Below are 27,839 nucleotides of genomic sequence, written 5' to 3' on the forward strand. Positions count from 1 at the left end.
AAATGGTTATTTTCTGCAAATCAACAAAGTATGATCTTAAGTTATTAAAATACGGATCTTAACTCATTAAAATATGCTAAAAAGCTTCTGTAAATCTTGTAAATTGAAATTTCCTCCCCCATGTGGTGTGGGTCATTCCATGGCAACACTGAGGGTGACTGCTGCTCTGAATTAACACGCTAGCACTACACATGGCCCTGGATCCGGGCTTGCTGACATCAACTCTCCTGGCATCTGTTCAGCAAAGTGAACAAAAGACAATCAGTGTTGGGTTTGGCACAAAACTGCCACATCCTTCTCAATGTATTCATCCAATTAATCCCATTGATTTGGGACATTTACTTAAGTGAGTAAAACACACACTGTATTTGGTCTTCAAAGTTCTTGTCTTACAGTTTTGGTTTTCTAGGGAATTAGTAAACGCATGGTTCACTTATATTGCATTTTTCATGTTTTTTGATATTTTGTTCCTTTGTAGAAAAATGAATTCTGAAAGCTCAGCACTCACCATGAGTAGCCCTGTGGTAATAAACCCATGTGCCAGAGGAGGAATGGAAGAAGAAAGAGTCTGGTAAGCTTTAGTTCTCATTTTCTAAGAGTCTAGTAGACAGCAGTATTCGGAGATGTACTTTTAAAATTAAGTAAAATAATTATTTGTTATAAATGTTTGCATTAATTTTGCGTTATTTAACAACAGAGAAGGAAAGAGGGAAATATGCTTTTATTTTGGTTTTGAGTTTTTAGCAGGTGACCATGGGGACAGGGTGTCACGGGGGATGGGCAATGGAAAAACTGTTCACACCAGTTGTACTCATGGAATCTCTCACATACGGCAAATGTCTTAATCTCCCAGCGCCATTGCTGTGCTTGTGCGATGCTATTACTGGTACCCTTCAGTATGTGCAGCCTTGTCCTCTCGGATTTGTGCCCTGGGAGACGTGACAAAATCAGTAGTTTCTACTTTTTATTAAAAAAAAAAAAAAAACCAAACAAAACAAACAACAAACTATTACTCTTTACTGGAGGAAAAAAAAATACTCCGTCCAATGGTAGATGTGGATAAATGCTTACACTTCAGGACAATGTTTTTGTGAAAACTGCCACTGACCATGCAATTTTTAGGACCTCCTTTGGTGTTTAAGAAGGGAACAGGATGTTGAGAGGCATTGGGACTATTTCAGCTGTGTTAGTGAGAGCCTTTTACTGAGAGCCTGCTGCTTTTCACTTGCTGTTGTTCGCTAGGGTTTAGCTAGGGTTTTGTTACTATACGTTGTGTATTTACCATGTAGAAAACAAGCAAATAAACTCATGACAGGAAGCATGGCACCCATGTGGACAAAAACTAGACCTTTAGATCTATGTGGAGTATATTTGAAATGCTCTGTTGGTTTTTTTTAATGGTGTTATGGGGGTTTGTGAGTACTAGAGCTGAATAAACATTATTTTTCTCAGCCTAAGAAAGTGCAATGCTGCACTGCATTACTTCAGCATGCATTTATTATTGTTTTTTCATTGTCTGATTCTTGAAACATGTTTTTATTCTGTTGAGTTCTCCGTTGTTTTATTTTCATGAAAATGTGACTATTAGTCATATGTGACTATTAGTCATAGCAAGATTAGCAATGTATACTATGAAAAGTATGTAGTAACAGCGTAAATTATTCAATCCAGTCAGAAGTCTCCACAGAGCAGAAGCCTTGAGCAAGAGCTTATCTGGCATTTAAACATCACTTACGTTGTGTGTAAAAGGCTTTGAGGTTGTGTACGGCCTCGTGCTCAGGCCCCCAGAAGCAGAGGCAGGAGGAAATAATTGGCTGGTGGTGAGTTTTACTCCCAGACAGGAGATGAAGTTCTTAATTTTGTTCCTTAAATAAATTATTACTAAAATGTGAACAATGAGTAGATACACTTAATATCAAGGACATTAATATTATACAGGAAATTTGTGGGGGAATTATCCACATAAGCTCAGTATATTGTGAAGTTTTCACAAGTGCTGTAACTAAACTTGTATGCGTTGCATGAATGTTGTGCATTTGCTCAGTAAAAGCACAGCGCGTTTGTTTATACTTTGTTTATAAATCATTAGTGATGTTCTCATGGCTGCCAGCGAGGACGTTTTTCTCATGAATTACCTACTTCGTAAGAAAGCTGCCATAAATACTTTTGGCATGATTTTTGGCATGATTTTTATATTTGGGGGTAGATTAGAGGATAAATTATAAAATGGAAATAAATGATAGTTCACTAAATTACTTTCTCTGCTTTTATAGAAGGCGAAAGAGTAACTTGATAGATGACAAAGTGCACTAACTAGCTAGAACTTTGGAGTTCATGGAAAGGAGTGCAAGAGGGAAGAACTCTTAATTTCAATCTCCCCAAAATGCTGATGAGTGTTGGGAATTCTATGGTATAACTACTTTCCTGACTGCGAAGAGGAGATCTGAAACCTTACCTGCTTTCTTTCTCTAGAGCTAATACCACAAAAGAACATGGTCTGATAAGATATGAAAAAGCTTCTGAAAAAAACAACCAAAAAAGTGCTGCTAGCAGTGCTAGCGTGAGCGCTGCGGATGGCTGAGAACCAGAGCGCACCACAGCAGAGCTCACGGGGGAACCAAATGAAGCCGTTCTTGATGAGCAGGAATACTGAGAAATTTGGCCGATACTAATTGATGTTATGACCATTCGCTATCTGAGCGAGTCTGGAACTGCGCGTGAACAAATAAAGGCTTGAGAGCCTTGAAATTCCAGAAGCTACCGATTTGGCAGATTCTCGGTTTCTGAGAGAAACTCAGAGATTAAAAGTTGCAAGAGGGGAACTAAAGATAAGGGAGCAAGTGGGAACCATCTCAATTCCTCTACGTTTACTATGAAAGTAGCTGGCTGGCACGTTGTTTTTCAAAACAAATGTGCTGGGGATTTGGAAATTTTCCAGTTTTTGTTATTGTGTGTGGATTTATAATGTGCTTCCTGTAGGCTGGAAGAAATCTTACTAGTCACTTCTTTATCTTTTTATATAAGATTAAGTCAGGAAGTATTTCATTTTTTAAAAACTAATGACTGAAGTTTGGGGTTCTGGATCTCTTCGTGACCAGGTTTGTGGTGCCTTGGCTTTCCATTTCAGTCTCCAAACGCTCTGTCATGTTGCTTTCTGAGCATGCAACGTTTTCCTATTTCTGTGACACTCAACGTCACTTTTAGAGCAAGTCTCTGAAAACTGCCTCTGTCATGAGGGTCTGAAGAAACAAATTGTAAATTTTAAAACCAACCAAACACTGTTAAATGTGGACTCTCGTGCATTCTGACTGTCTTTGTATTTATGACTTAAATGGAGTTTGGGGGCAGAAATGTCTTCAGATCTTTCTTTTTGTTCCCTCTTCTGCTGTAACAGCTCAGTTGTTTTTGTTTCAGCTTTCCTTTCCAATCTGAGCTGGAAGTGTTTTTGTAATCTCTAAAGGCATGTGGGTACTGGTGCTAATCTTGGCCAAGGGAGCTCTGGCGGGCAAATAACACTGTTCAGTATCTCGTGAAAACTTTCATTAGGAATCCCTCTCATTTTTTTTAAGTTATGCATTTCATTGGAGACTGGAATTACAGTCATGTTTCTGCACTAAACTTTAATAGAGTAATTTGCTTTCTGATAAACTTATTATAGAGAAATAGACAACTTGTAACTATTATTTTTAAAAAAATTCATCTGCTATTTAAAACCCAAACAGAAATAATGGTCAACCGAGATTAAAAAGATGCTTGAACTGACATACCCATGACTGCAACGTGAGCAAAAGACAGGAAAGCAGTGGGGAACAGCTGAAAATCTGCATTTTCATGATGAGATAGTATGTAGATTGCACATGGTAGATACTTACCTTAATGCATGTCGTTTTAATCACACAACTCTTCTTCCTCAGTGAGGATCGGAATGGGGCAGCTCACAGACAGACAAGTGCTTGAACTGGCTCCTGGCGTGTGTGGGAACTCAGGTTTCGTGACTTAAATCGTCGTCCTTCTGCTGCAGCTTTTGCCAGCTGCTAACTGATGAAAGCAGAATTATGTGTCTGGAATTAGAGTGAGAAGAGAAACAAGTTTAACAACTTTCTGCAATTCTGCTGTATCCTTGTTCAATCAGCAGAAATGAGTCATCCTGAAGAACTGAATTAAAATGGCTCTAGTCAAGTGCAGTTTAACTGCAGATGGTTGTGATTACAAAAGGCACATACATGTTTGGAGAACACAAGGTTACAGTGTTTGCAAAGAAGAAGTCCCACAAATTGCAGATTAACACTTTAGATAGCTAGATAAAATTAATCTCATTTGCAAGAGGCCTTGAATTAGCTGTTTTCTAGTAATGTCTTATTGCAGACAGGAAATTATTTTCTTGGAAAGCCAAAGAATATTCAGGATAGTTAGCATAACCTAGCAATTATGGCAGACTGTTTTAATAAAGCAGATAAATATTTACAAAATAGATTGAAAAAAATCATGTGTATCTTACCTAACTTTCCTAGTTTATTTAATGTACTTCTCTGCCCATAAAAGGAGTAGTAGAAGTGAAAATAGTGTGGAGGGAATCCTTTGCATTGGGCCTTGCAGCCTGAGAGCCAGTCACGTAAAGGGAGCGGGCGAAGATCCAGCAGAGCAGCAGGACATGGGGAGGGGACTCAGCCCCCAGAGACAGCCAGAGGGGAGGACGTGCTGAAACGGTTAAAGCAAGAGCTGCCACAGGCTGCTGGCCGAAGGCTCCTGCGCACGATATGAGCTTTGTAACCGAACAAAATATGCCCCAGGGGCAAGTACAAGTTTAAACATATGTTTAATCATCATGTCTTACAAAACTTGGGATGGATTGCATTTCCTCATCCTGGATGGGATCAAAAAAATCTGCCTTAAGAGTGAGAGAAAAGCGTTCAGCTTGTGTGCTGGCCTGAGCCTGAATCCCACCAGATGGTAGGATTGGTCAGGAACTGGGACAGGCTGTTTTCTCAGCTGGCTGAGGAACAAGTTGCTGTTGATATTGAACCCACTGGTGTCCCTCTGGTTCTGGCTCTTCTCCTTCCCCCATCCCCACCACCTCCTTGCCCCTCCTGTTCTTCTGGGGCTGCATAACCAGATACAAGCAGAGGTGAGAGTTACTGATGCTTGTTTCAAAAGCCATTTTACTGGGTGAAGGCTGCTGCTTGGAGGTAATATTTAGTGGTGTTTTGTTGTTGTTGTGCTGTTTGTTGGTGTTTTTTTTTTTTTTTTTTTAGGGGATTCATTTCTTCTTTTTTGGTGGAAGAAGATCACTCCCTAGGTTCCTGGAATAAGCTGTCATCTGCATTTTGTACATGTGATTATATTGTCTCTAGGTCACACTTCAAACAACGTCTGTTGTTATTACATCTCTTGAGACGTTTGCTGCATGCTTGGTTATGACTCTATTGTATTCCACCTGCTTTTTCACTGTAGTCTCTTTTTTGTTATAGCTGTTAGCCTAGGAAGTCAGAACAAACATTTCTGAAATACCTAATTTGTTCCAATTCAATGTCAAGACCTTTTCATCCAAGTAAAAAGGTAACACCATCTTTAGGCTGCCCTCAGTGGTATTTTGTTTCTAAATGTATGTTAGTGAACAGGCAAGTGACTTGGCTTTTATTCTCTGACATACAGGTAAATGGAATGTTCACAAAGAGTGTATAAAGAGTGTGAAAAATATTTAGTTTTAAAGAGCTGAAGAATGTTTAAAAACTATAATTTTTAGTTACTCTGATGTAGGAAAGGAGTATAAAAATCTATCAGTCAACCTGTCATTAAAAGTATTTTCTTCCTTTCTTCCTCATGGTGCATATTGGTGAAATCTAGAAAAGATACTTAATAAAAATGAATGTCACTTTGGACTCTCTGTGGCAGCCGGTTGTGTGGTTAGAACAGAGAAGCTGAATCTGCGTAGCTTTATCTAAAGAACCAGGCTCTCATTTTGGCATGTTAAGATTTTTTTTTTAATTTTTTCTTTCCCCTCTGGATGAGAGAAGTACATGCTGACACGGTGGTAAATAATACAGGCATAGTGATTAGGCTTGGATCATATAGAGATAAATAACTAATACACTGTGGAAGGAGGGCTCAGCATCCCTAACTCATGTTTTGGTCATTTGCAAGTTGAAGTCATGATTATAGCGGATGAGAACTTCTCCTTCAGTGCAATCTCACAAACACAGAATAAATGAATTTGCATAGTTCAGAACAAAAATGAAATTTTTCATCTGTCTCAGTTGTTTTTTCATGCTGTGGAGCCTCATCGTCTTATTCAGACACACTGCATCTTGCCACATGTTCTTTTCCTTCTCTATTATTTTATGAAAAAACAAAAATTGCATAAATAGTAAAAATTTCTATTTGTAATGTATGAAGCATTTTAACAAAGTAAAGTATTTCCTTCCCTCCTTCATAGTCTATTCCAATAATGGTAAAAATAACTTCTGGCAATAGCAAATTAACAGTGATAAGAGAGCTGTAATGTTTTTAGGTTGTCTTAATTCCCTTAATTTCCATTTCTCTACCAAAAATGTTTAACTCTGGCTAAATTAAATATACAATGATGTGATACTTGAATCATAAACAATAAGCACTTACTATATACAGAAGATCTTGTGTGTTGTAGTAGAAGAGCTTTTAACTATGTGAGTTGGTGAGTTATTCAGTATCCCCCAAATCATCCCCCAAAGCTGCTTTAGCACATCACTATAGTTGATGCACATACGCTGCATTTTGTAGGAAAGCTGCTATTATTTCAAGGTCTCCCTCAGGTGGGTTTGATCTTTAAATACCATGTAATTCTCTTGAGCAAGCTGCCGCAGCAGCGGGCCAGGTTTCCTAGGTGTGTTTGGAGCGGCTACCACATGTGACATTGGACAGATGATCCGGGTGGTCTGTACAGAGGATTTCACCAGACGCATGGGAGATTTGTTCTTTGTGAGTCCCTCTGGCCGTACCTCTGGTAAATTACCCCCCCAGGGACCCTTGTTCATCCTGGACAGCTGCTTTTACCACTCACTGCGGTTAAGTCTGCCAGCATGTTTCAAAACACACCGTTTCTGTGATAAAGTTTTCCAGCCTTCGTAGCAATTACGCGTCCTACAGACTTCATTAGAGCTGTATTAGCACTGTCACCATTTTGACCATGGGACGATTGGACTAGAGACCTGTGAAGGTCCTTTCCAACCCAAACTACTTTATGATTCTATGATTTTTCTCTTGCTTCTTTAACTGGGGTGGAAAAAGTTGTCCATAAAGGCAAAAGTTGATATTTGATTTAAATCCAGTTGCCACAATCTCGTCAGTCTCTCAGGTGGGGGCTGGTGTTTGGTTTGTGGTATTTTGTTATTATATTTTTTTAATTCTCCTAATAGGTTTTGGTTTTGTTGTTAAGCAGTATGTGGCTGCCGAACGCTGCCAGCAGCTCTGCTGGGTGCCCGGGGGTTACGTTCCTCCCTTGACCGGTACCTTTCTGTGTTCACCAAAGGCTCCGTGCTCAGCGGAGCACCAGGTTTTGCCGCATTCCTTTGTAGGTGGAGCATGTTTTAGGCTGGTTCAGAAAAAGCAAGAACTCTTAACTTAAACCCACTAAACAACTTAAAAACTAAACAAACAAGCCCTCAGAATAAATTGCAATAAAGTACATAAGTAAATACTTGTAAAATGTAGACTAGTGTGAATTTCTGCAACCACTTTGAAACGTCTCTGTTCTCTGGGTGGGTGTACATGCACATGCCTATTTGAAGTGTGTCTGTGACTCTTTTTTTAAATGTAAAAAGAAAATCCCAGTGATCCACCATTGCCCACCATCTGTTTCCTGGATGCTTACCCTGCTGCTCTTTCACATATTCTTGTGCTGGTTCGTGATTCCTTTTCACTAAGACTCCACTACCTGTTCTTATAGACAGTCTGTTATTATTTTATACACTTGTTCAACGTGTAGTACAGTTGAGCTTCTGGTTAATAACCTAATACTAATAATAAGGCATTTAAACTTTTTTCCCCAATAAACAAGTGATTATATGTTTTTAGTTAATTCTCTGACTGTAGAGGGAGCAGGTGACAAAGTTTTCAAGGAAAACGAACATGCTGTTTCTATAGGAACACCTAAACATTGTAGTATTTGGAAACAAACGATCGGAAACAAAAAGCTAATTTTGAACTTGGTCTTTCCTTTGGGGCTGGGGGGAAGGCTGGAGAATATGTGCATTGGTTAATTTAACTGCATTTTCCTGTGGGCCATGGACATTTCTGTAGATGAAGTGTTGCAAGAGAAGATGATTTGAATGTGTATCTTTCCAGCTGAATACATTTGGACAGCTGCAAATCCCTCAGACAGGACAGACACAACAGCTTTGCTGTAGTGAGGTGCCATTACATTGCCTTAAAAGCACACAAGGAAATTCCCCACCTAAATCTGTACATTTGTTGCTTCTGATGTGGAAAAGAAAACCTGGAGTAATAGTAATAGCTCATATTAAGGTCTTTATGAACAGAAGCTCCATAAGAATACATAACTAAAATAAGGTCACTGCAAAGTATTGAAAAATACCTGCAAATGTTTCAGAATATCCACTTATATTTGTTAGTATTAAGAACGCATGTTTTTTTTCCCTGACTCAGAACTTCAGTATCATTGCAAGAAGCATAAATTAAAATTCAGAAAAATTAACGTGATCTGTCAGCAGGACTGTGGATATTCTGTTTCCTGCTGCGTTGTCGTCTTCTCTGTCATGTTTTGCACTGTGGTGAGGGCCAGAACCAGACTGTATATTACTAACACTCCTGTGAGTTATGTCTTCTGATTGAAAAACTGGATTCTGAAGCTGCATTTTAAAAAGTGACCTCAATTACCACTATACCTCTGAGTGTGGAGAAGATTTTGTTTCAAATACTCTCTTTTATGGCAGCAAATGCCTCCAAAAAGGAGGAGCTCTCAATTTTTCTTTCTGGGTGTCTCCCCCCCACTCCATAGAGAACAGTAAGACAAAGGTGGTTCCACTTTGAAAGCTGCCCAATGTGTTCCCGTTCCACAGATTAAAATGCAAGCTCTGTGTCACCAGATAGATTAAACAAAAATTGCACTCAAATAAAAAACCAAGGAGATCTCTTTAGGATACTGTTATAACAATTTTATTGCTGCGATACGTTCACATCCAAAACTTTCTATTGCATTATTTATTACTAAAGCAGAGCTCAGAAGATGTGGCAAGTGGGGAACGGGCTGCTCAGACATGTTTCCGTGGCTCTCAGATCTGTATTTGTTTAACTGAGAGCAATAAATGGAGTCACAGTGAATCACCAACAAATCAGTAAGTGTTTTGTATCCAGGTGCAGACGGGAAAGCGATGCTGTGCTTTTCCGTACCGTTGTCTGTAGCCCTTTCTGTCCAGCCATCACATTTCTGTAGTGGTGGTTTGGTTTTTTTTTCTTCCCCCAGATAGCCTCCTTTTTCTGATCTAAGGAACTCTTTAATCCTTCTTCCCTGTGCGGTCTGTAACAAACCAGAAAATAGTGGGATATGTCCACCAGTCTCCATAGAAATGAAGAAGGAAGCAGGAAGAAAAATTAGGATTTAGGAGGCTAAATTAGTTTCTCATTAAACATTGACATTTATTTGCTAATCTGCTGGTTTATTATTCCAGAAATAACAGAATGATAATGACCCCCTCCAACTCTTGCCTTAAATCTGTCAGAATATGATCTGGTGAAACTTCTGCGATGATCCAATGTCTGTTCTGTAGCATCTTCCTGATCAGTTCTTGTAGGAGATAAAGCTATCCAAAATTTCTTGGGCATCATGTGGTTAATCCAGAGGTTAAATTATGGCTCCTTTCCATGGTTTTCACATTCTGTGATTAAAAATAATTTTCCCTCCTTAATGTTTCTTATTTAATCTGCAGCTCATCTGGCACAAGCCAGCGTTTGCCTGGTCACGTATTCTGTAACTTAATTGATTCTTTTGCATTTCATTTCAACAGTGGTTTGAAATGAATCATGAACTTTTCCTTGTTCCGATTGGTATTTCATTATATTTGGAGGATGCTTTAAATACATGTCTGTGTTGCTACTTGATTTGAAAAAAAAAAAAAAGATTAAACACAGGAAAAGGGGAATTCAAAGGGAATGTTCTCCCATGTATTACAATGGATAGACCGATGAATGCCTTTCCATTCAGAATCTTTCATATTCCGTTTACTGGAGTAGGATAGTTATGAGGAAATTAAATTTCTTCTATTATCACTTGCCATGAGGATTTGTATGTAAATGTGGGGATACGCAGTAACTTCCAGGAAGATCTGGAGCACAGTGACAGAGGTGACTGCGGTACAGGGTTGTGTTCTGCGCACCAGGGGGCTGTATTTACCAACACTGTGTGAAGAGAGCTTGGGTTTGTTTTTCTGTGAAGACTATGAGTGATGACATAGGGCATTTAATTTAAAAATGTTTAATGTTTTATTGCATTTAAGGCTTAGCCAAACTTCTGTCACTTACTGGCCTCTGTCCTTTGTTTTGGAGGACTTGATATTGCAATACTTGGTTTCGTGGTAGTTTTTTAGTATCTGTATCAAGATATTGAAAATTTAAGTTCTTCTAGTATCTGAACCATTTCTTCTTTTCCTTTTTTGAAGGTTATTCCTGTATGGTTTTGCTCACAGTGTGTATGTAAGAATGGACCTTTTGGACCAGCAGTGTCCTTTGGGTCTGTGTGCTTTGCAGTTTTCTGCTGTCAGCCTGAGGTCTCTTTCCCAGCTCCAAAACTGTGGAATGTCCCCTTAGTTTGTACACTGCAGTTTACAAAAACTGTGTACAGTAACTGTGTGCTCATAAACAGAACAGTGATTGCTTATACTCCGCTGTTAACGTGGCAGCTTCGTGCACCTGGAGCAGCTGTCCCTGCGTCCCCGAGGACACTGTCCGTCCATGCTCACCCTGCTTGTTGTTCCAGTGAGCAGCACAGGTGGGACGGGATCATGTTCTTCTCCCACCGCGCTCCTTTCAGTGACTGAGCTCTCCCTGCAGAAGCACAGAATTGTCACCAAGGGCAGGGAGGAAGGTTGACAAAGGGCTCTAGAACCAACAAAAACTTGTTTTGGAGTCTGAATCTCTGGCATCCTTATTTAAAGGAAACAGTTTTGTGTTATCAAGTTCCACTGAAGATCTCGAGTATTATTTCCTTGCCCATTTCAACTCAAGCTTTTTTAATCAGTGATCCAAATAATATTTTTTACTTAGCAAAGAATCTGTGACTGTCTCTTTTACCAAGGTGTTGGTAGGTCCCAGGAACTGTCTCATCCATCACAGATAGATCAGAGTTGATTTAGGATTTTGCATCTGCCAGGTGAATGAATGAGGATAGTTGGTAGGCTGGTGAAGCAGCAAGCTGTGTCTCCTCTGAGGAAACTGCCGGCCCTTTTTCTCAGCCTGAGCTGGCAGGTTAGAAATTGCTCGGGTAAACAAAACTTTGGTGCACAGAGCACAATTTGGGATTGATGTGGATGCCTGTTGTCTGTCATGGTTACAAACTTCATGAAGTGGAGATTTGAATGAAGCACATAAATTTCCTTGGTTGCCAGTGCTAACTTGTGTAGGAAAATAAGTTCAGCTATCCAACGTACCTATATTTATTTGAAAGTCAAATATCTGGAATTTCAGGTTCTTTGCACAGTGACTCATACACTTTCAGATTTCTATAAGAATGGAAAGGTTTTTGTGTGAAGCTGTTGTACAGGTGTCATAACACCCACTTTTTATTATATGTTATTGTCTATTAGATGTAATCAGTGTGCAAAGATCTACACTCGTGATATCAGAGCATGCCTACAGTAATACAGTAATTTAATGCCTTAACATCACTTCAGCAATCAGTTAAATCTCAAATGCACCATAGGGCAAATTTTTATCTGCTGAGGCTTTTAGTCTCAGTAGAACTCTTTCATTACAAGTGTTCTGCAACTCTGCCCACGTTCTAGTAGAGCAAAGATGGGACTTTTCATCAGGTTTCAACCTTCAAAATACTGTAGTGTTTCTTTTCTGCATTTTCTTTTCACAGTGCAATTGAGTTTAGAATTATCATCGTAAAGCTCTTTGTTTACATATGAGACACAGTGTTGATATATATTTCTTTGTGGTTTAGGTTTAACATTAACTATATTAAATTTGATAGTAATTTAAATTTTTTTTCTCTTGAGAACAGCCACCTGATTTTTATGAACTATGGGAAAAATTATTGCACTTTTTTTTGCTGAGTAGGGTATTTGATTCATAGTACAATTCGAAGAACAGATTTTTTTCCCCTTTCCATAGATTTACTTGAAGAAAAAAGTTATGATAAATTTTGAGTTTAAAAAACAAACCAACCCCCCCAGCTTTTATGTTTCTCAGTGGGACATAACGGGGAGTGGGAGCTGGAAGTAATGAAACCATTTACTTTGCGTTTCAAGGCGCCCAGGCAGGTCCGTGTTGCAGCAAGACGTGTGTGTGGTTTGAAGACGGGCTGGTTTCCTCAGGAAATGGCAAATGACTCTGCTGGCTGTCTCTTGCCAGTAACTTTTCAACCCATTGCCCAGTTCCATTTTTAAAAAGATACAAAAATATCAGAGCAAATCAATTCGAGTTTTAACTTAGTTGTGTACAAGGGGAGGTGAGAGACCCCGGTTAGTACCAGTGTTGTGAGGAAGGCTGCCGGAGCGTTGGCGTTTGACGTCCTTCTGGCAGAGCCTGCCGGCAGCTGCATTGCTCTGAACCACCCACAGCCCCTTCGTGGCCAGGGTGTCGCAGGGGTGACGAGGGACGGGGAGTGCCGAGGTGTGGGACACACCAGGTCTGCGCCCGCGGGACACCCATCGGCAGCAGCTCTGCCCTGAGCGGGGGCTGGTTGGGGGTGTTTGCGGGTAGAGCTGGGACTGAGACATGGGACCTGCTGGGGCTGAGACATGGGACCTGCTGGGGCTGAGATGGGATCTGCTGGCAGCAAGGTGACACCTCTGCTGCGATGGTGGGTGCTCAGTGCTGTATCTCTGTTCTTTACGTTCTGACTGAGACCAGGAGGTCATATGCAGTGCATAGGATGTGGCTGCTGCCTTGCTTCATTCTGGTGTCACCTTGCTGTCAGGAGTGAGTAAGCAGCTTTTCCCAGAGATCTTGCCCCTGAACACAGCCCGTGCTGGAGCAGCAGACTCGCGAGGCCGAGCTCTGGGTGTTCCTCACCGCTCTGCCGCTTCCCCAGGCGACGGCCTCACCACATCCCTGCATACCCATCCTTCTCAGGCTGAAGCTGTCAGGGCTGAGAGCTTTGCCTGTTACACAAATAATGCTGTCAATGGATCTCGCAGCATCTTTAAATCATTAACGTGTTTAGTGCAAAAGACCCCACTTCAGTTGGGCGGACAATCTTACCTTGAAAGAGATGAGAAAATTTCCTCAGTTGGTGAATCAACCTGTCACTGGTCTGCAGCAAAATCCCATTTCCTGTCTGATCTGCTGATCCACTGGTCTCACTTGACATGTTAATGCTTTTCCTTTTTTTTCCCCCAGTAATTGTATTGATTTGGAAAGAAAAAAAAGCAAAAAGGGTGTGTAGTCATCCATATAAATTAATTTTATTTTTTATATGTATTTCTGAAAAACGTGCCTCGAAATCTCTCCTACCCATACATGCACTTTTTAATCAATGTACTTTGATCTGGGACAAAACAATATACGCTTTCAGAGTCATCACGGATATAATGATTTTTTTAAATTGTAGGATTCTGTACTTGTAACAAAGTTATTTTATCAAAGTTTTCTGTATGCTCTTGTAAAATAGTCTTGGGCTGAAATTAGTGTGATATAGTTAGTATATTTATATTGAGGAGACTAGAAAACATAACTTGTTGCTGGCAGAAGTAAAGATAAGTGGGCATTTTCTGTCCTGAGATGATATTTTGGATGGAGCTTTAATGGGCCGATAGTTTAGCAGGTTTTACTCCATCCCACTCAGAGGTTTCTATAGTAATTCCTATGGCAACAGGAATTCCTATGCAGAAAATGTTCCCCCAGGAATCCAGCTGTGAGTAATGACTAACAACTAAGAACATTTTGCTTTCACATCTCAGGTTAAATATCTCTTCAGAAATTATGGGAATAGTGAAAGTGTGGGTTTTATGCTTAATAGGAAGTAATTCTACTACATACAAATGAGGTATGATGCAAGGAGGGTTTGGTTTCAAAGTGCATATACCTTTTTAATATATTGCTGAAGTATCATCCTCAGACCAGTGAAGAATGGTAGAAACATCAGGTGGAAAATTTGGCACTGGCTTCAAATGTTTCATGTTGTAAAGAAACTTCAAATGCCAAATACGTAGTACAAAATCTTCTGCTCAGAAACTATAGCTTAGCTTTTATTAACAGTATTACTCATTATGTAAGCGGGTTTACAGAATTCTTGAAGCTAAAGCTGTCTCGATGGCCTTCTGCCCTCGCAGCGCCAGGATCCAGGTCACAGGAGTCAGATGGCAGAGTGCAGCGTGCGTTGACTTCAGTGCCTATTTTTAAATTGCCTTCCAAAACTTCTGATTTTTGCAGAAATAAATTTGCCAGTGTTTGTATTAAACAGCATATCCTGATGTCAGAGGATGCAATATTTATTGAAACTGGTTGTTGTCAAATGTAGCTCTCCGTGTACTGTAAACTGGCCTTTGTGCATATAGTCGCCTGGTTTGTATTTATTTCACTTTCTTTCAGAACAAAGGGGAAACTGGTCCGGTGTTTATCATATGAATAAACTTTTAAACTTGAAAGCATTTTAGGGCTTGATTTGGTAGCTTGGAGTAAGACAGAATGCTTATGGAGCTCAGGGGATTTGTGGCCACGATAGAGTCCTAATCAGTTATATTGAGCAGGGGAAACTAAAGTAATCAGTATTGAAAGGACACTGCTCATTCTTTTCAAGATCTAAAAAAATATTTTTAAAGCTTAATAAGAAAATTGTGAAGATCCCTTTGTTAAATCTGAGGAGAAAAAAGTTTTCTAAGCTCAGGGGGCTGATAGTTACTCTTTTGGTTATTTATGCAATTTATGAAATGAAGATGAAACAGAGATGAAATCCCTCTTTGTTGTATTTGGGTTCCTGCAGTGTACGATCTGCTAGTAAAGCAAGTGAAATTCTTACAAGGGAAAATGTCTTTGTGAATCTAAAAGTTACATAGTTTGATCTTGATGTCTTGTGCATATATATATATATATATATATATATTGCTTTAAACTTTGATTCAGGGCCTCTTATAGTTCATTTTGGTGCACATAACATAACTGAGTTCAAAAAATATCCTGGTAGCTTGTTAAAGAAAACTGTTTTGGGTACATAACTACTAAAAATATTTGCTTGTCTACAGAAGTTTCAGCTGTATCTTAAATATTTTGTTAAGCATAGTTGTGTTTACTGTACCTATCCAACCAACTGGAACTGTTCTCTCCCAGGCTTCATTTTCCCCTGAAAGAAAAAAGGAGGTTTCATTAGGTGCTTATCTTTAAAACATCATCCAAAGGGAAAAACAAAAATCCCAAGGTTCTTTACATTTCTAACTAAATAACTTTAGAAACAGGAAAAGGTTTTTTGAAAAAGTTGAAGATTTTCCCTCAGACTTGATATAATATTGCAACTCATTGCCATGAAAGGTTTTGTTATCGATAAGTTGATGGATTCCTGACTTTACTCACTTCTTAACACTCTGTTCTTTATTTAACAGAAAATGCTGAAAGTGTGGGAGAAGCTCTGTTACCCGTGTTTTAGTTAAGCTGTTGTATTATAAAGTACTTGTTTGTGTCCTGAGCAGAGCCCCAGTATCGTGCAGAATTAAACCTTTGGTCAGATTTTTATGCCCAAGTTATTGACCTATATGTGAAAAAGTAGCTCAATGGAATTTGCCACATCAGCCTGCAATCCTTTGGGCACGGCGAGGGCAGGACCAGTGGAGACATGACATGATGTGCTAGAATTACTGACTTTTGGGGAGGGGTGGTCACTGCACACTGAAGGTGTCAGGCTTTGCCAGGTAAACCACTCTGCCTTTTTTCTGTCTGTAATTCAGTATCACAAATATCCCTGTGTGTTAAAATAAATGTGATTTCATGAACAGTATATCAGTGCACACTTTTGATAGGTTGAGCAGATGACATTACGAAGAACAGTTCTGAACAGTGAGGACTATTTATTATTTAACCGAATCTTTGTAAAATCTTCCCAGCTGTAGTAACAACCTTTATTTTTGCCGATGGAAAAGAATTTTTACTTAGCACAGCTTGTGTCTAAGAGGTTTGAGTTTTCCTTTTATCATCTCAGTGAGTATTCATGTAGAATTGAGAAATGCGCTTTTATCTTCCAACAGATACAGCAGCCGAGTATTTTAAGCAAAACACACCCAGGCTGGATTTTCATATCCAGAAAAATACTCTTGTAGTGAGTGGTTCTGTGTGCAGGAAGAGACTGCAGGAGCAGCTGGGGATGTAAAAGTTAACGTGAGCTTAATATGAACTGCCAGAAATTGTCCACTTTCCCCCTATATTCATCCTAATGAAAGTAGAACTCCAGTGTAATTCTTAAAAACTGGGAAAATAAATATATGAACAGCATTAAAATAGCAATGAAAAAAAAAGCCCAAATGGAAGTTTAAACATGAGATTTTTTTGAAAAGTGACTGGAGCACAACTCTATAGAAATATCACGGTACTTTTTTGGAAAATCTGACTCTGGTTCTAGTGTGATATCATCTATGAATAAAAAGGGTACAAAGCACTGTTAGGACAATTGATAATCTATGTAACTTGCTCTCATTAATCGTATTTTTCTCTTTCCATAATGCAGTTAAGAGTTCCAGTGAGGCATTTGGGTATAAAAATTCAGTTTTGTCGTCTTTTTACTTGGAAAGCTGTAGTAGGAGGATTTATTATGCTTAAGTCTGTGATGTATGCTGCCTTGTGCTTTTTAATTACTTTATCAATGCACTCAAATATTGATATTCTTTCTGGTTGGCTGGCTGGTAGAGTGAAAAACTGAGAAGATTTACATCTCAACCTTTGATGTTATAAAAATGACTCAGTTGTCATGATTCTAGTTTATTCTTTGCATTTTGTTGGCATCTGTCTAGTTTGATCACAACTCTATGATGTGTTTTAGTGTGTGTAGTAAGAAAAATGTCTGTACAGCAAATATTTTACACCAAAGTAGAGAAGACAGAAGAAAGACAGAACTATTGCTGTCCTGACTGCACAAAGCAGGGGCTGGGACATGGTGTGTTGGGGTCCCTCAGGAGCTGTAAGATCTTCATGTGTTAGTCCAGGGCTTTAACTGCAAACCATCCCTCCTGTTGTTGTTGGATGGGGAGGTTTGACAGGGAGCCATGTCATTCGCTCTTTTTTAGCCAAGTTCTTGTATTCCTGTTATTATTTGTGATCCCTTCTGTAATCTATATAATTGCATGGTTGGAGTTGAAGTGTGTTCAGCACTTAGGTCACACTGCCAAACTATTTGTTGGTCTGGTCAACTTCAACAGGTCAGTCAGGCTTTGATCTGACTTGATGTGTCAAATCTCAGCAATGTTTGCCTACCTTTGTAGAGTGGTTTGAGATCTTCCTGGTGAAAAACACCCATTAGAGTGAAGTGGAGAATGTTATGGTTACTTTCCAGAAATAATTGTACAGTGATAATTATAGGGTAGGAGAAAGGGTTTGGAATGAGTAAAAACTGGAGTCAGCTGCTTTAGTTTTTAGCGTCTCTCAGAGGTATGGCCAGCTTGCTTCATGCTGGGGCTTTTGTAGCTTTGCTGTTGGGATGAAAGGCTCCCGCGTGTCCCCGTGCAGTCCCGCTGGCAGGTGGCCCCGTCCTGCGTCACCCCACGGAATGACAGCCCCGCAGACCCGCGCCGGCCGGGCTGGGCAGTCTCTGCGCCTTCAAAATCAGCACGAGGAATAAGTTGTTGTGAGACATTGAGTCCGTGCGTCTCTGAAGGCTCGTGAGGCTGCCATGGCCCTTGGCTCTCAATCTGAATTAAAACGCTTATCTCAACTGAAGAGAGACACCTGTCAGAAGTGCCGCCAGGGAGGCCCAAGGTGTGTTAGTACTTGAAGCCTGTGGTTTAATTTTCTCACTCCATTGTCACTCTGTTATTGATATAGAAGATACGACAGCTGAAAATGTAAACGCTTTTCCTTGTCTCATCTTGCAGGCCGAAACAGCAGCAGCAGAACAATTTTTCCTTGTTTCCTTCAACCAAGGGCTGGAATTTCAGAGGGGTAAGTTTGGTGTTGTTTTGTTTATACTCTGTAACATTCCCTCCTGCTTCATTTTGTTGCAGTGTAACTGTCATTAAAACACAATCTGAGAGTACTAAAATTATGGCAAAACTATTATAAAATTGAACTTTTGATTTCGTGACCTCCTAAAAGTCTTTCTAAAAAACCAGCTTTTGTTTATGTGATTGGCTGATTTATTATGAGGGGTACGGGAGATAATTTAATGTAAGTAGGTTCGTGTACAGTGTGACTTAAAAAGAAAAAAAAAAAGTGTTTTCTTATTTGAAAATAAATCAGCAAACCTGAACTGATATGTACTGGTTTTTAAGTGCTCATTTAATATAGATATTTGGAAAGTTACATGAAAAAGCAAAGCAAGTGAGGCTGAGAACCTTGATATTTGCTGGTGGTATCAGAAGCTTTTCCTGTCTGCTTCACGTTCCAGAGGTGGACTTCTTACACAAATTAATTCCTTCCAAGAGCTGTGTTGTCCCCTATGACCATCGATGGCCTTTGTTGAAGAATGTGACGTGGTGCTGCTGTTCAAAAGGCACGGGGGTGTGTGCTGTGTAGCATGGGCTACAGTCTAGGAGGAGGTGTCACTGCATCACAGTGTCACAGTGTCACTGAGTCATGGTGTTACTGCAATCTGCAGGTCAAAGGAAGGTCTTTTTTGCCTTACAAACTTCATTTGGTATAATGAACAGTAGATTTCCATTACCCGTAATGCGGACTGACTTTCACTGGATCCAGAGAGTTCAGTTTTGTATTCAGGAAGGCATATAAATGTGTTTCCTCTGAGCTTCTTCCAACAAAAGTTGTAAGTTAAAAGACATTACTGAAATGCTTTGCCGAAAGGGTAAACGGCATTGATGGGTTCACTGGTCTGTGTTGGTCATAATATGGTAAACTTCATTAAAAAGAAAAATACTTTTCACAATATCTGATACTGACTCTTGCATTCTAATTTGATATTATAAATACAGCATCTACTATTGTTTACTGTGAGCTTTTATTTTCACCATCTATTTCTTACATTGCACCACAAAGCTACAGGGATGAAGCTGTCAGCATTGCTGAGGATGCAAGGAAAATACCAACGACCTCTGGTCTGCAGATCAGTTATACATTTCAGAGCCAGTTTAAAAGTAAAATTGACTCTAGTATTTCTCCAAATTCTCAACTATGCTGGAAAAGAAACTGAGGAAGAATGTTGTAGGTATGAAAATAGTAGGAAGAGTGTTATAGGTTTGAGTTGTTGAGAGCAGTAGCTCAGTAGAGAGCGGGTCTGCGGTTGGCACGTGTGGCGGCATCAAGTCAACGGTCCAGGCTGCACGGGGCTAATACATGATGAGCGGAGAACCTGGGGAGTAAAAGACTTCGGAATCAAGAGGAGAAATCTAGAACCTGAAATGAGATAGGAATAGGTCATATTTATAGCCTGATCAGAGAAAATAGGCAGCGGATGAAGGATCTTCAGAGTGTATCTGGAAATTACGATCTGTGGGAGCTGTCTGCCAACTTATTTTTAAGGAACTTATGGGACACTAGCACAGATGTAAAGTTCTATAATTGTAATATTTCATAGAAAGCATAGTGCCAGGCTTGAGTATAACAAACAAAGCTCTGGAGCTGACTTATTCATAGCATAGATGTTTAAAAACACATAGCTAGTTCTGTATTACAGACTATAACACAGGATCGTTTCAACAGTTGCAAAAAATGAGAAAGTGGTTAAGCACCAAATTGTAACGTGTTCATCTGTCTATTCTCACTTTGCAGTCAGTTTGCTGCTGTTAAATGTCTCTGTCTGGTGCCGAAGTGGGTGTGTTAAAGCATCCTTGAACATGCAGCCACGGAAACCTCCCAGTGAGGTCAGGTCGCCTGGGTGCCAACCATTTACCAAAAACTCGCTGCTCTTCTTTTTCCTCTCCTTGCTTAAATTGATTTTATCAGAAGATTTTTTTCCATGTTGAGCAGCTATTTTGAGCCCCATGGGTAGAGATCGTATTTCATTTTCTCAATGGGGATTTCCATGTCAAGATGATCCCATTTGTGTGTTTCTACCAATGCTGTCATTTCTAGATAATAGTAGCAGTTAGTTCCAGAACTTTGGGCAGTGTTTAGGTATTGATAGGGAGAAGGGAGTTTATTTTGATCTAAAATACTAAAATAAATAGTGGAAATAATGCATTATGTTGTCATATAGGGTGGCTGGGAAATAGTTTTATTTAATGAAGCATCCCATTAAATGAAGTTTACATTCATACAGTCATGCACGTGCAGTTAGAAGATGTCAGGATTAGAGCGTCTGTGATGATTTGATAGTTATGATACAGTCCTGAGTTACACACTTGTGTGCTATTTTTTTCCATAGTAAGAGTAGTCAGGTTCTGAAACAATGTTCCGAATTCAAGGAGGCTCAGAATGTCTCCCAAGGAATTTCAGATTTCAGCTTCTTGATCTGTCTCCTGGCTTAAGATCACCCACTTCCTGGTTTCGCCAGCAGGATAATTTTGTAGACCACCTTAAATATGTGAATGGTAGGCCTGTGTTACCGAAATTCTTTAATTTTTTTTTCCTAATCATACATCTACATAGGTTTGCAAAAGCAGTGGTCCATAGCAGTCCCACTGTTCATATGATGCCACTTCAGATGGCTCTGAAGAAACTGCCAGACAATCAAAAGAAAAGCAATTACCTGGTTAATGAAGAATACTGGGGTTGTAGGCGTAACCGAAGAGGATGCTGGTTTTGTCTCTGCTTGTCACTCTACTTGTCTCTCTACTGTTCCACCAAGAGCATCATTTCCTGCACACTTTAAGCGAGCATCAGAACCATTATGATGGTTTCTCTACTTTTCTTTCCCTTGCGCACCAAATTTGGCTGAAGAACTTCAGTGCTAAAACTAAAATAGTGAAATCTAACCCAACGTTTTCTACTTGAAATATTATGAGGGCATTTGTCTGGTGTGCAGTTTCCTGAAGACTGAAGAGAATTTACTGCAACTGGGCTTCTTCCTATTTTCTCCTTTTCGTTTCCTTTTTAGTTTTGCAAAAGCTTTTGCTGAGCCGCAGATGAGGTCACCTGTGAGGAAGGCTGATCTCGTTCATGAGAAACCTCACAGAAAAACGAGCTAAACATGGAGAAGGGCAGTTTTAGGTGTGTAAGTGGTTTCTTTGCTAGTTCACTGCAAGTGGGTTTGTGGGGAACAAGGTGTGTTTTGTGCCAGGTGGGAAGAACTCCACGCTTTTCAGGCAGTATTTACAAACCAGTATGTTGATTTTGTGCAGGCTGGCAGATTGTGGTTATTCCTTTTGGGGTGCATAAATCCAAACAAGATAGAAGTTGCTAAGAGAGAAGTTCTTTCCTAGCCTTAACTTGATGATTAGTTACATAAATTCCGTCATTACATGGTGCCACAGAAAGCCCCTCTTTCCCTTTTCTGGATCCTGGCTGGTTTTACTTTGTCTATATCACTGATACTTACTTAAGCAATGATGTTGCCTGTAAGAGACACTTACTACAAGTGGTGTCAGGTCTTTATTCATTCTTGTTGAAGCAAAATTGTGCACCAATATCTCTAGATCAAATGTGCGTAAATATGATTATCTCACAGTACAATGAATATGGTTTTAAAACACAAGTTATCGTATGCATCAAAAAGCGCATGTGGTTTTCTGTTAATGTATCTGCGTTTTGTAGGCATGATTTAAACAGCTTCCTCAGCAGACAGAAAAAAGAGCATACTTGCTTAATTGAATGTGTAGCTGTGAGCGGGTTAATTATACCTATTATGGCTTAAATGTCAGAAACGAGTTTGTTCGTGTGTCATAGAGAGACTCCTCCCCAGGAGGGATCCCCTGCCCCCCTGCCCTCTGCTTCATCTGTGGGTGGAGTTTGAAATGCTTCAGCTTATTATTGGTTTTGGTTTTGAACAAACCAGGGGAACTGTTGTTGATGAGTCACAAGACTAATTTCTCTTGGAACAGCAAGGTTTATGTTGGCAAACAAACAGAGATGCTATCAGAAATTCATTGTGTGGCATTTACGTAACTGGAGAGCAGGCATCTGCACTTCCAAAACATGTACCAAAATTGTTAGAGTCTTCATGTATACACTGAGTTTTAAAAGAACTCAGTGCGACCAGTTAGGAAATTTGAAGAATTCAGGGGTGTATTATTCCAAAGTGATGCACTGACTCAGCATAGTTTAGTTACCATGATAATTTCTGCCCACAGTGTATGATGTCAGGTTAGTTACGTCAGAATGCTTTATCTGAAATTCCAGCAAAACACGACCTGTTGATCTGTTAGTTCTTAGGTCTGTGACAAATGCCTGTATGTTTCTGTAGGGTCAGTGGGTAGTGTAAATTACGAGGTCATTCACATACAGCAGTACTTGAACGTGTGCTGGAGAGACGTCTATGAGTTATTTATAAAAGGGTTATTTATAAATGAGTTCTTAATAAACGAGTTATTTTTACAGGCTGGCCTTTAGACTTTGGGAGGTTTCTTGGAGTTTGGGAGTCAGGTAGGAAAACCTGTGAATGTTTCATGACCTGTTGCCACTCGTGCTATCTCGAGAGTGCCGTCATGCGTAGGAGTTTGCAATGTTTTCATTAATTCAGTAGCTGTTTTATTAAACTTTCACAGCTTTTACATCTAAAATCATCTATGAGTTAAGTACATAGCCATTAAACCTGCCCAATTACCTAGTTTGCAGGGCTACTTTGCAGTTAATTACATGCTAGTTATATAAAACACACTTTAGTTTATATGTTTCTTGGGACAAGAATTTTGAGGCATGTGTGTAGAGCACTTGGCTATTGCATTCTTGAATTGAAGAAACTGTCCTACGCTTTTACGTCTGCAAGACTTTTCCGTCATTATTTGTATTGCAAAGGATAGATATTCTGTTTATTAAATCTCAGTTATTCATTTAATATTTTGAGTATTTCCGATAATGAAAATACTGTGATATCCCCTATTTGGAAGGATTTCTTATAATTTCGTGTTATCTTTTCACAAAATAGGTATTTTCTTGAAAAATACTTCATGCGGTCATTCTGTTAACATTGTAGGGCTTTATTTTATGGATCTTTCTCAGTACTTTGTAACAAGTTTATTTTTGTTCCGGGTGGGGTTTGTTATTTATAGTAGAAATATTCAGTATACGCTATAAACCCATCACACCAGCTATTTTGCACACACACACAGTCCCGAGCTGGAAGCGCCATGTGATGAAGCAGACGGGTCCAATTGTGGTTCTCTGAGGCTGTTTGATGTTCTGTTCTATCGCAGGTTTCCTGTCTTTAATCATAGGTTGGGTGGTACCTTGTACTCCTGCTGTCATTTACTGTTCTTTTCTTTGTTCGACAGCACATGAACTTGACCCCCTTCAATTTAACTCCAACCAAACTCTTTGTATTTGTTTCCCCCCACCAGTGGCTGCTTTTTGAGAACATACGATGTGAAATTAGTATTTCCTATGACTTTGCTTCAGAAACCTGTAATGGTGAGCAGGGTGATGCTGTTGTCCAGCTGAATGTGATGCCATTTGTTTCCAAAATGTTGTTTCTCAGGCCAATTTTGAACTACATAGTAGTATTTTATTAATGCTGCACTATTTGAGATTAGCAATTTTATTTTAAAATGACTAGTAGACGTGAATGGTCGTACTCATGGACTTTATTGCTTTTTTGTTTGTTTTTACTAGTCACGATGCTTGCAGTAGAACTTGCTGTTACTACAACCTATTACAAAAAGATTTTGTTAACATCACCCTTTTTTTACCAAATTAATTGCGATGGTCTGTTGTCTAATTTCTTAGTGCTCATACTGTAAAAACTCACTGGTCAGCCAGAGTTGATCATAGGCGTTTCCAATTTGGCAGTGCTATTTCAGACAGTACTATTTAAAACTACAGAGTAAGTTTTAAATAAAAAGTAAACGAAAGGGCTACACGTTTGGACAAGGTTGCGAAAGCATCATTTGCAGAACCAGTTAGGAAATTCTCTTGGCTGTTCTAGAGGGTTTATCCCAACAGCTGCCTCTACATCCCCAGTTCCACAGCTCTAGTGGAGGTTGTCAAGTTGTACTTGTGACAGAAAGCCAAACAAAATCTGTTAAAGACCAAGAGCAAAGGGAAGGCTTCTGAAAGAGCTTCTAAACAGTCCTGAAGAGCTACAGGAAAAAGAACAGGGAATTCAAATTCCCTCTGACATTTTCCATTGGAAGAAGCATTCTGAGTGGTTTGGTACTCTGTATGAGGATGGCTGTTCATCCCAAACGTCACAGTGCTTTCACAGCCAGCTTCATCTTGGAATGAGTCCTAATTATTTTTAAACTAAAAATAAGAACAAGATTCTTCTTGAAAGCTAACGCTGTTCTCTGTGGTTAGAAAAGCACTTGGCAATTAAAAATTATGGCCATCTTTTAAAATCTGATACAAAGGCATAATAAGAGCAATATGATGGTGTCTTTTATTTATAACAGCCTGGAACCAAATCTTGTTATTACAGTAGCAACGGAAAAACAAGGTCTCCACTTTGCTAACTTTTCGCACAATTATTACTTAAATCTTAAACAAAAAAGTCTCTTTGGAATAATAGTAGAAACATATTTAGTCTCCTGATATGACTAAGCGTCTAAAACCAAGAATGTATACAAATGTATAGAAAATATGTTAAAAGGTAAGCACTCAAGAGACTTTTCGCTGTATTTGCAGTGTGCATACACAGCATCAGAAAAGTTCCAGGATTTTACTTTTTCCTGTATTTGCACTGGCTCTTTACATTGGAGTCCACATGTGCTTTAAAAAGGAACCAAATCCCATCTTTCTCTCAATAGCTCCTTTTTACTAGTTTCTGAGGAAAAGTTTCATTGCCCAAAATAGTTAATTCGGTTTGTGATGCAGGGCAGATGGAGGAAAGCCATTCGAGATCACTCCTTTGACTTGCCCTACAAAGCTCTGTGTTTCACACACTTGTGATGATTATGGATTCCATTTTTCAGCATCAATATCCTGCATTGTTTTGCAGCTACCTTTGGCTAAGGGAAGTTGAGATCTATGTATGTCTAGATGTTGAAAAGGGTAGCTCAAACGCACATTGCCACTGGTATATATGAATCATATGCAAATATGAATTTTCATATCATGTGTGGGAAGTTATGTATTTTGAGAACTTGCAGATGAGCAGCTCATGAAACTGAGTTTCTCTTACCTTGAAATAATAGAACGTGATCTGATGGCCAAATGAGGCAATTCACTGAGTGTATATTAAGGTCGCTTTCTGTCAGTCATTCTTGTCCAAAGAATGATTTGCAAATGCAAATAAAGAGCTCTCAAGGCAGCGTTATCTTTTGCAGTCTGAGTTAGGAGTCTGGAACCTAATCTTGGAGGTTTATCAACTTCAAGCGATGGCCAGTGTGTGTGCGTCCGGGGAGTCCTTGCGGGAGGGATCCACGGTTACGAAATTGCAAGTGGGCTGGGAAATTTTATGTCATTGAGGCAGCAACAGTATTTTATCTTTTTAAGGAAGCAATAACTTGAATTCTTTCTTGATGCTTGAAGTATAAAATTTTCCAAACTCCCCTGAAATGAAGATTCACCAGGTTTCACAGGATGCAGTTGATAAAGACTGACTTACCTAGATTGGTGAAGAATCAGCAAAAATGGAGTTTATTTCTTCAGTTACATCGAACTGTCAGGGATAAAATCGAACTTTGCATTTCCTTGACATGTCCTCACATGCAAAATTTGGGCGCTCTGCCAAGCTTATCTTTGGGCCTGGATTCTGGGCTGATTTTAAAATGTTCTGTGCCGAGTCTTTGCTATTATGCCTCTGTTGATTTAAGAACTCTCGCTTAGCAGATCCCTCAACTTCTGGAATACTGAAAGTTTTCTGTGAACTAAATGTTTAATAGTGTCTGGCAGCTGGTTTGTTTTCTGGGGCATCTCCATGTGGCAATAGTTGTCAAAAAGCCTGAGAAGCGCCCAGGTAGGAGATGGACTGTGCTTCAGTGACTGAGTGTCAAAGCCCCCAAAGACCTACTTAATTACTTTAAAAACACATTAATTATATCTTTCCCATACCGGTGCTCTTCTGTTGTTAGCAATTTTAAAAACACTTTTGTCTGCTTCAAATATTTTTCGAAGCAGTCTGAGGAAAAACACCAGCAGAGATAGAGACAACAATCCATGTCGCTCAGCTTGTGGCACTTGCAGCAGCCGGCGTGGCAGGAAGCGAGAGCAGAGGTGGCTGCGCGGGGAGGAGTCCTGCCCCAAACTGCACAGACTGGGACGCGTCACTGTCGTAGCAAAGGTTAAGAAACCTCCGAAAATCTGAGTACAATTCAAAGTACCTCATGGTGTGGTGTTGCTTTTTTGTGCACCATCAGGTAAGTGTGAATTCGAGATTGTGTTACTTGTTATTGTTGGGGTGTGTGACATGGTATGAAGGTGAAGTTGCACAGATATTGCTTCCAAGCATGATGGGATTTAAAATTGGGTATTAATGAAACCAAAATGTTGCTTAGCAGGAATGTTTTGTTCTGTAGGGAAAGAAATTTATTAGAAGTTTAGATAATATATGCTGATATTCTCAATAGGATGGATGACAGTTTATTTTTCTATATGTGTTGGTAGTTTATTGCTGCAGGATAGTGGTTTTATGGTTTTGGTTTTGCCTTTTTATCATACATATGTAAACACCCCTGCCTCCTAGTGTGAAAATGAGGGTTTGGGCTGGTGCTGGGGTTTGTATGGGAGCGTTTATAGCTATGTGCATAAGTCTCTCCACTGTCAAAGTGAGAGCTGTACCGGTCCTGTCTGCGGTGGATTTGCAGCACGTCACGATTCTGCTCTACAGCAAATGTCTGGGGCGTCACCTGGAAAACCGGGGGCAGTTTTAGACATTAAACTTTGGAAGGATGTGCACAGAAATACAGCAAGCTTGAGAATAACTGTAGAAAATACAACCTATGAAGAAAGATGAAAAGATTTAGCACATGTCGTGTGTAGAAAAGTAAGACTTGGTATGAAGTACAAGTGTACATTTGTCTCTGGGTGTGTGGGAACAATGGTGAAGTTGGTTCTTGTTTGCCAAGGGTAGCACACTGAGTGGGTTTATTTCATAGCAAGGGATATTTGGGTTAAATCTTTTTGGGTGAAACACTTCCTGATCATAATTAAGCAGTAGAACAGAGTATACAATTATATTATAAAATCTGTCACTTCAGACTTTTCAGCGTAATTTAGAAAGAGCTGCATTGTACACATGGACCTGTTCTACATGTTGCAACCGTTACCATTTAATACTTGATGGTTCTTAATGCTGTGTGTGAGATGTTGGTTTGGGGCTGTTAATATGTGAAGAGTAGCACATCAGGGTCACAAATGCGGAAATCTGATCTCTGACTCTGCGGATCGAGTCCCAGTTTCCAGCATCCTTCCATGAGGTGGGAAACTAGAGAGCTTCCTCTTATTTAAGAAGCAACGTTATTTCAAAATATTTGTGTATATGTTGAATAAAACCGTACTTTGAA

At 39.6% G+C, this 27,839-nt stretch overlaps 1 protein-coding gene across 1 annotated transcript in view; it reads left to right on the plus strand.

The window, feature by feature from the left end:
* Positions 1–27,839, plus strand: part of ARHGEF3 (Rho guanine nucleotide exchange factor 3) — a 92,956-nt gene that overhangs the window by 11,753 nt on the left and 53,364 nt on the right. Inside the window, exons 2-3 of the mRNA XM_065642473.1 lie at positions 479–571; positions 18,225–18,291. Of these exons, the coding sequence (XP_065498545.1) occupies positions 479–571; positions 18,225–18,291 (160 nt within the window). The remainder of the gene's footprint in view (positions 1–478; positions 572–18,224; positions 18,292–27,839) is intronic.

This window comes from Caloenas nicobarica, chromosome 11 (genome assembly GCF_036013445.1).
Source record: "Caloenas nicobarica isolate bCalNic1 chromosome 11, bCalNic1.hap1, whole genome shotgun sequence".
NCBI classification, from domain to species: Eukaryota; Metazoa; Chordata; class Aves; order Columbiformes; family Columbidae; genus Caloenas; species Caloenas nicobarica.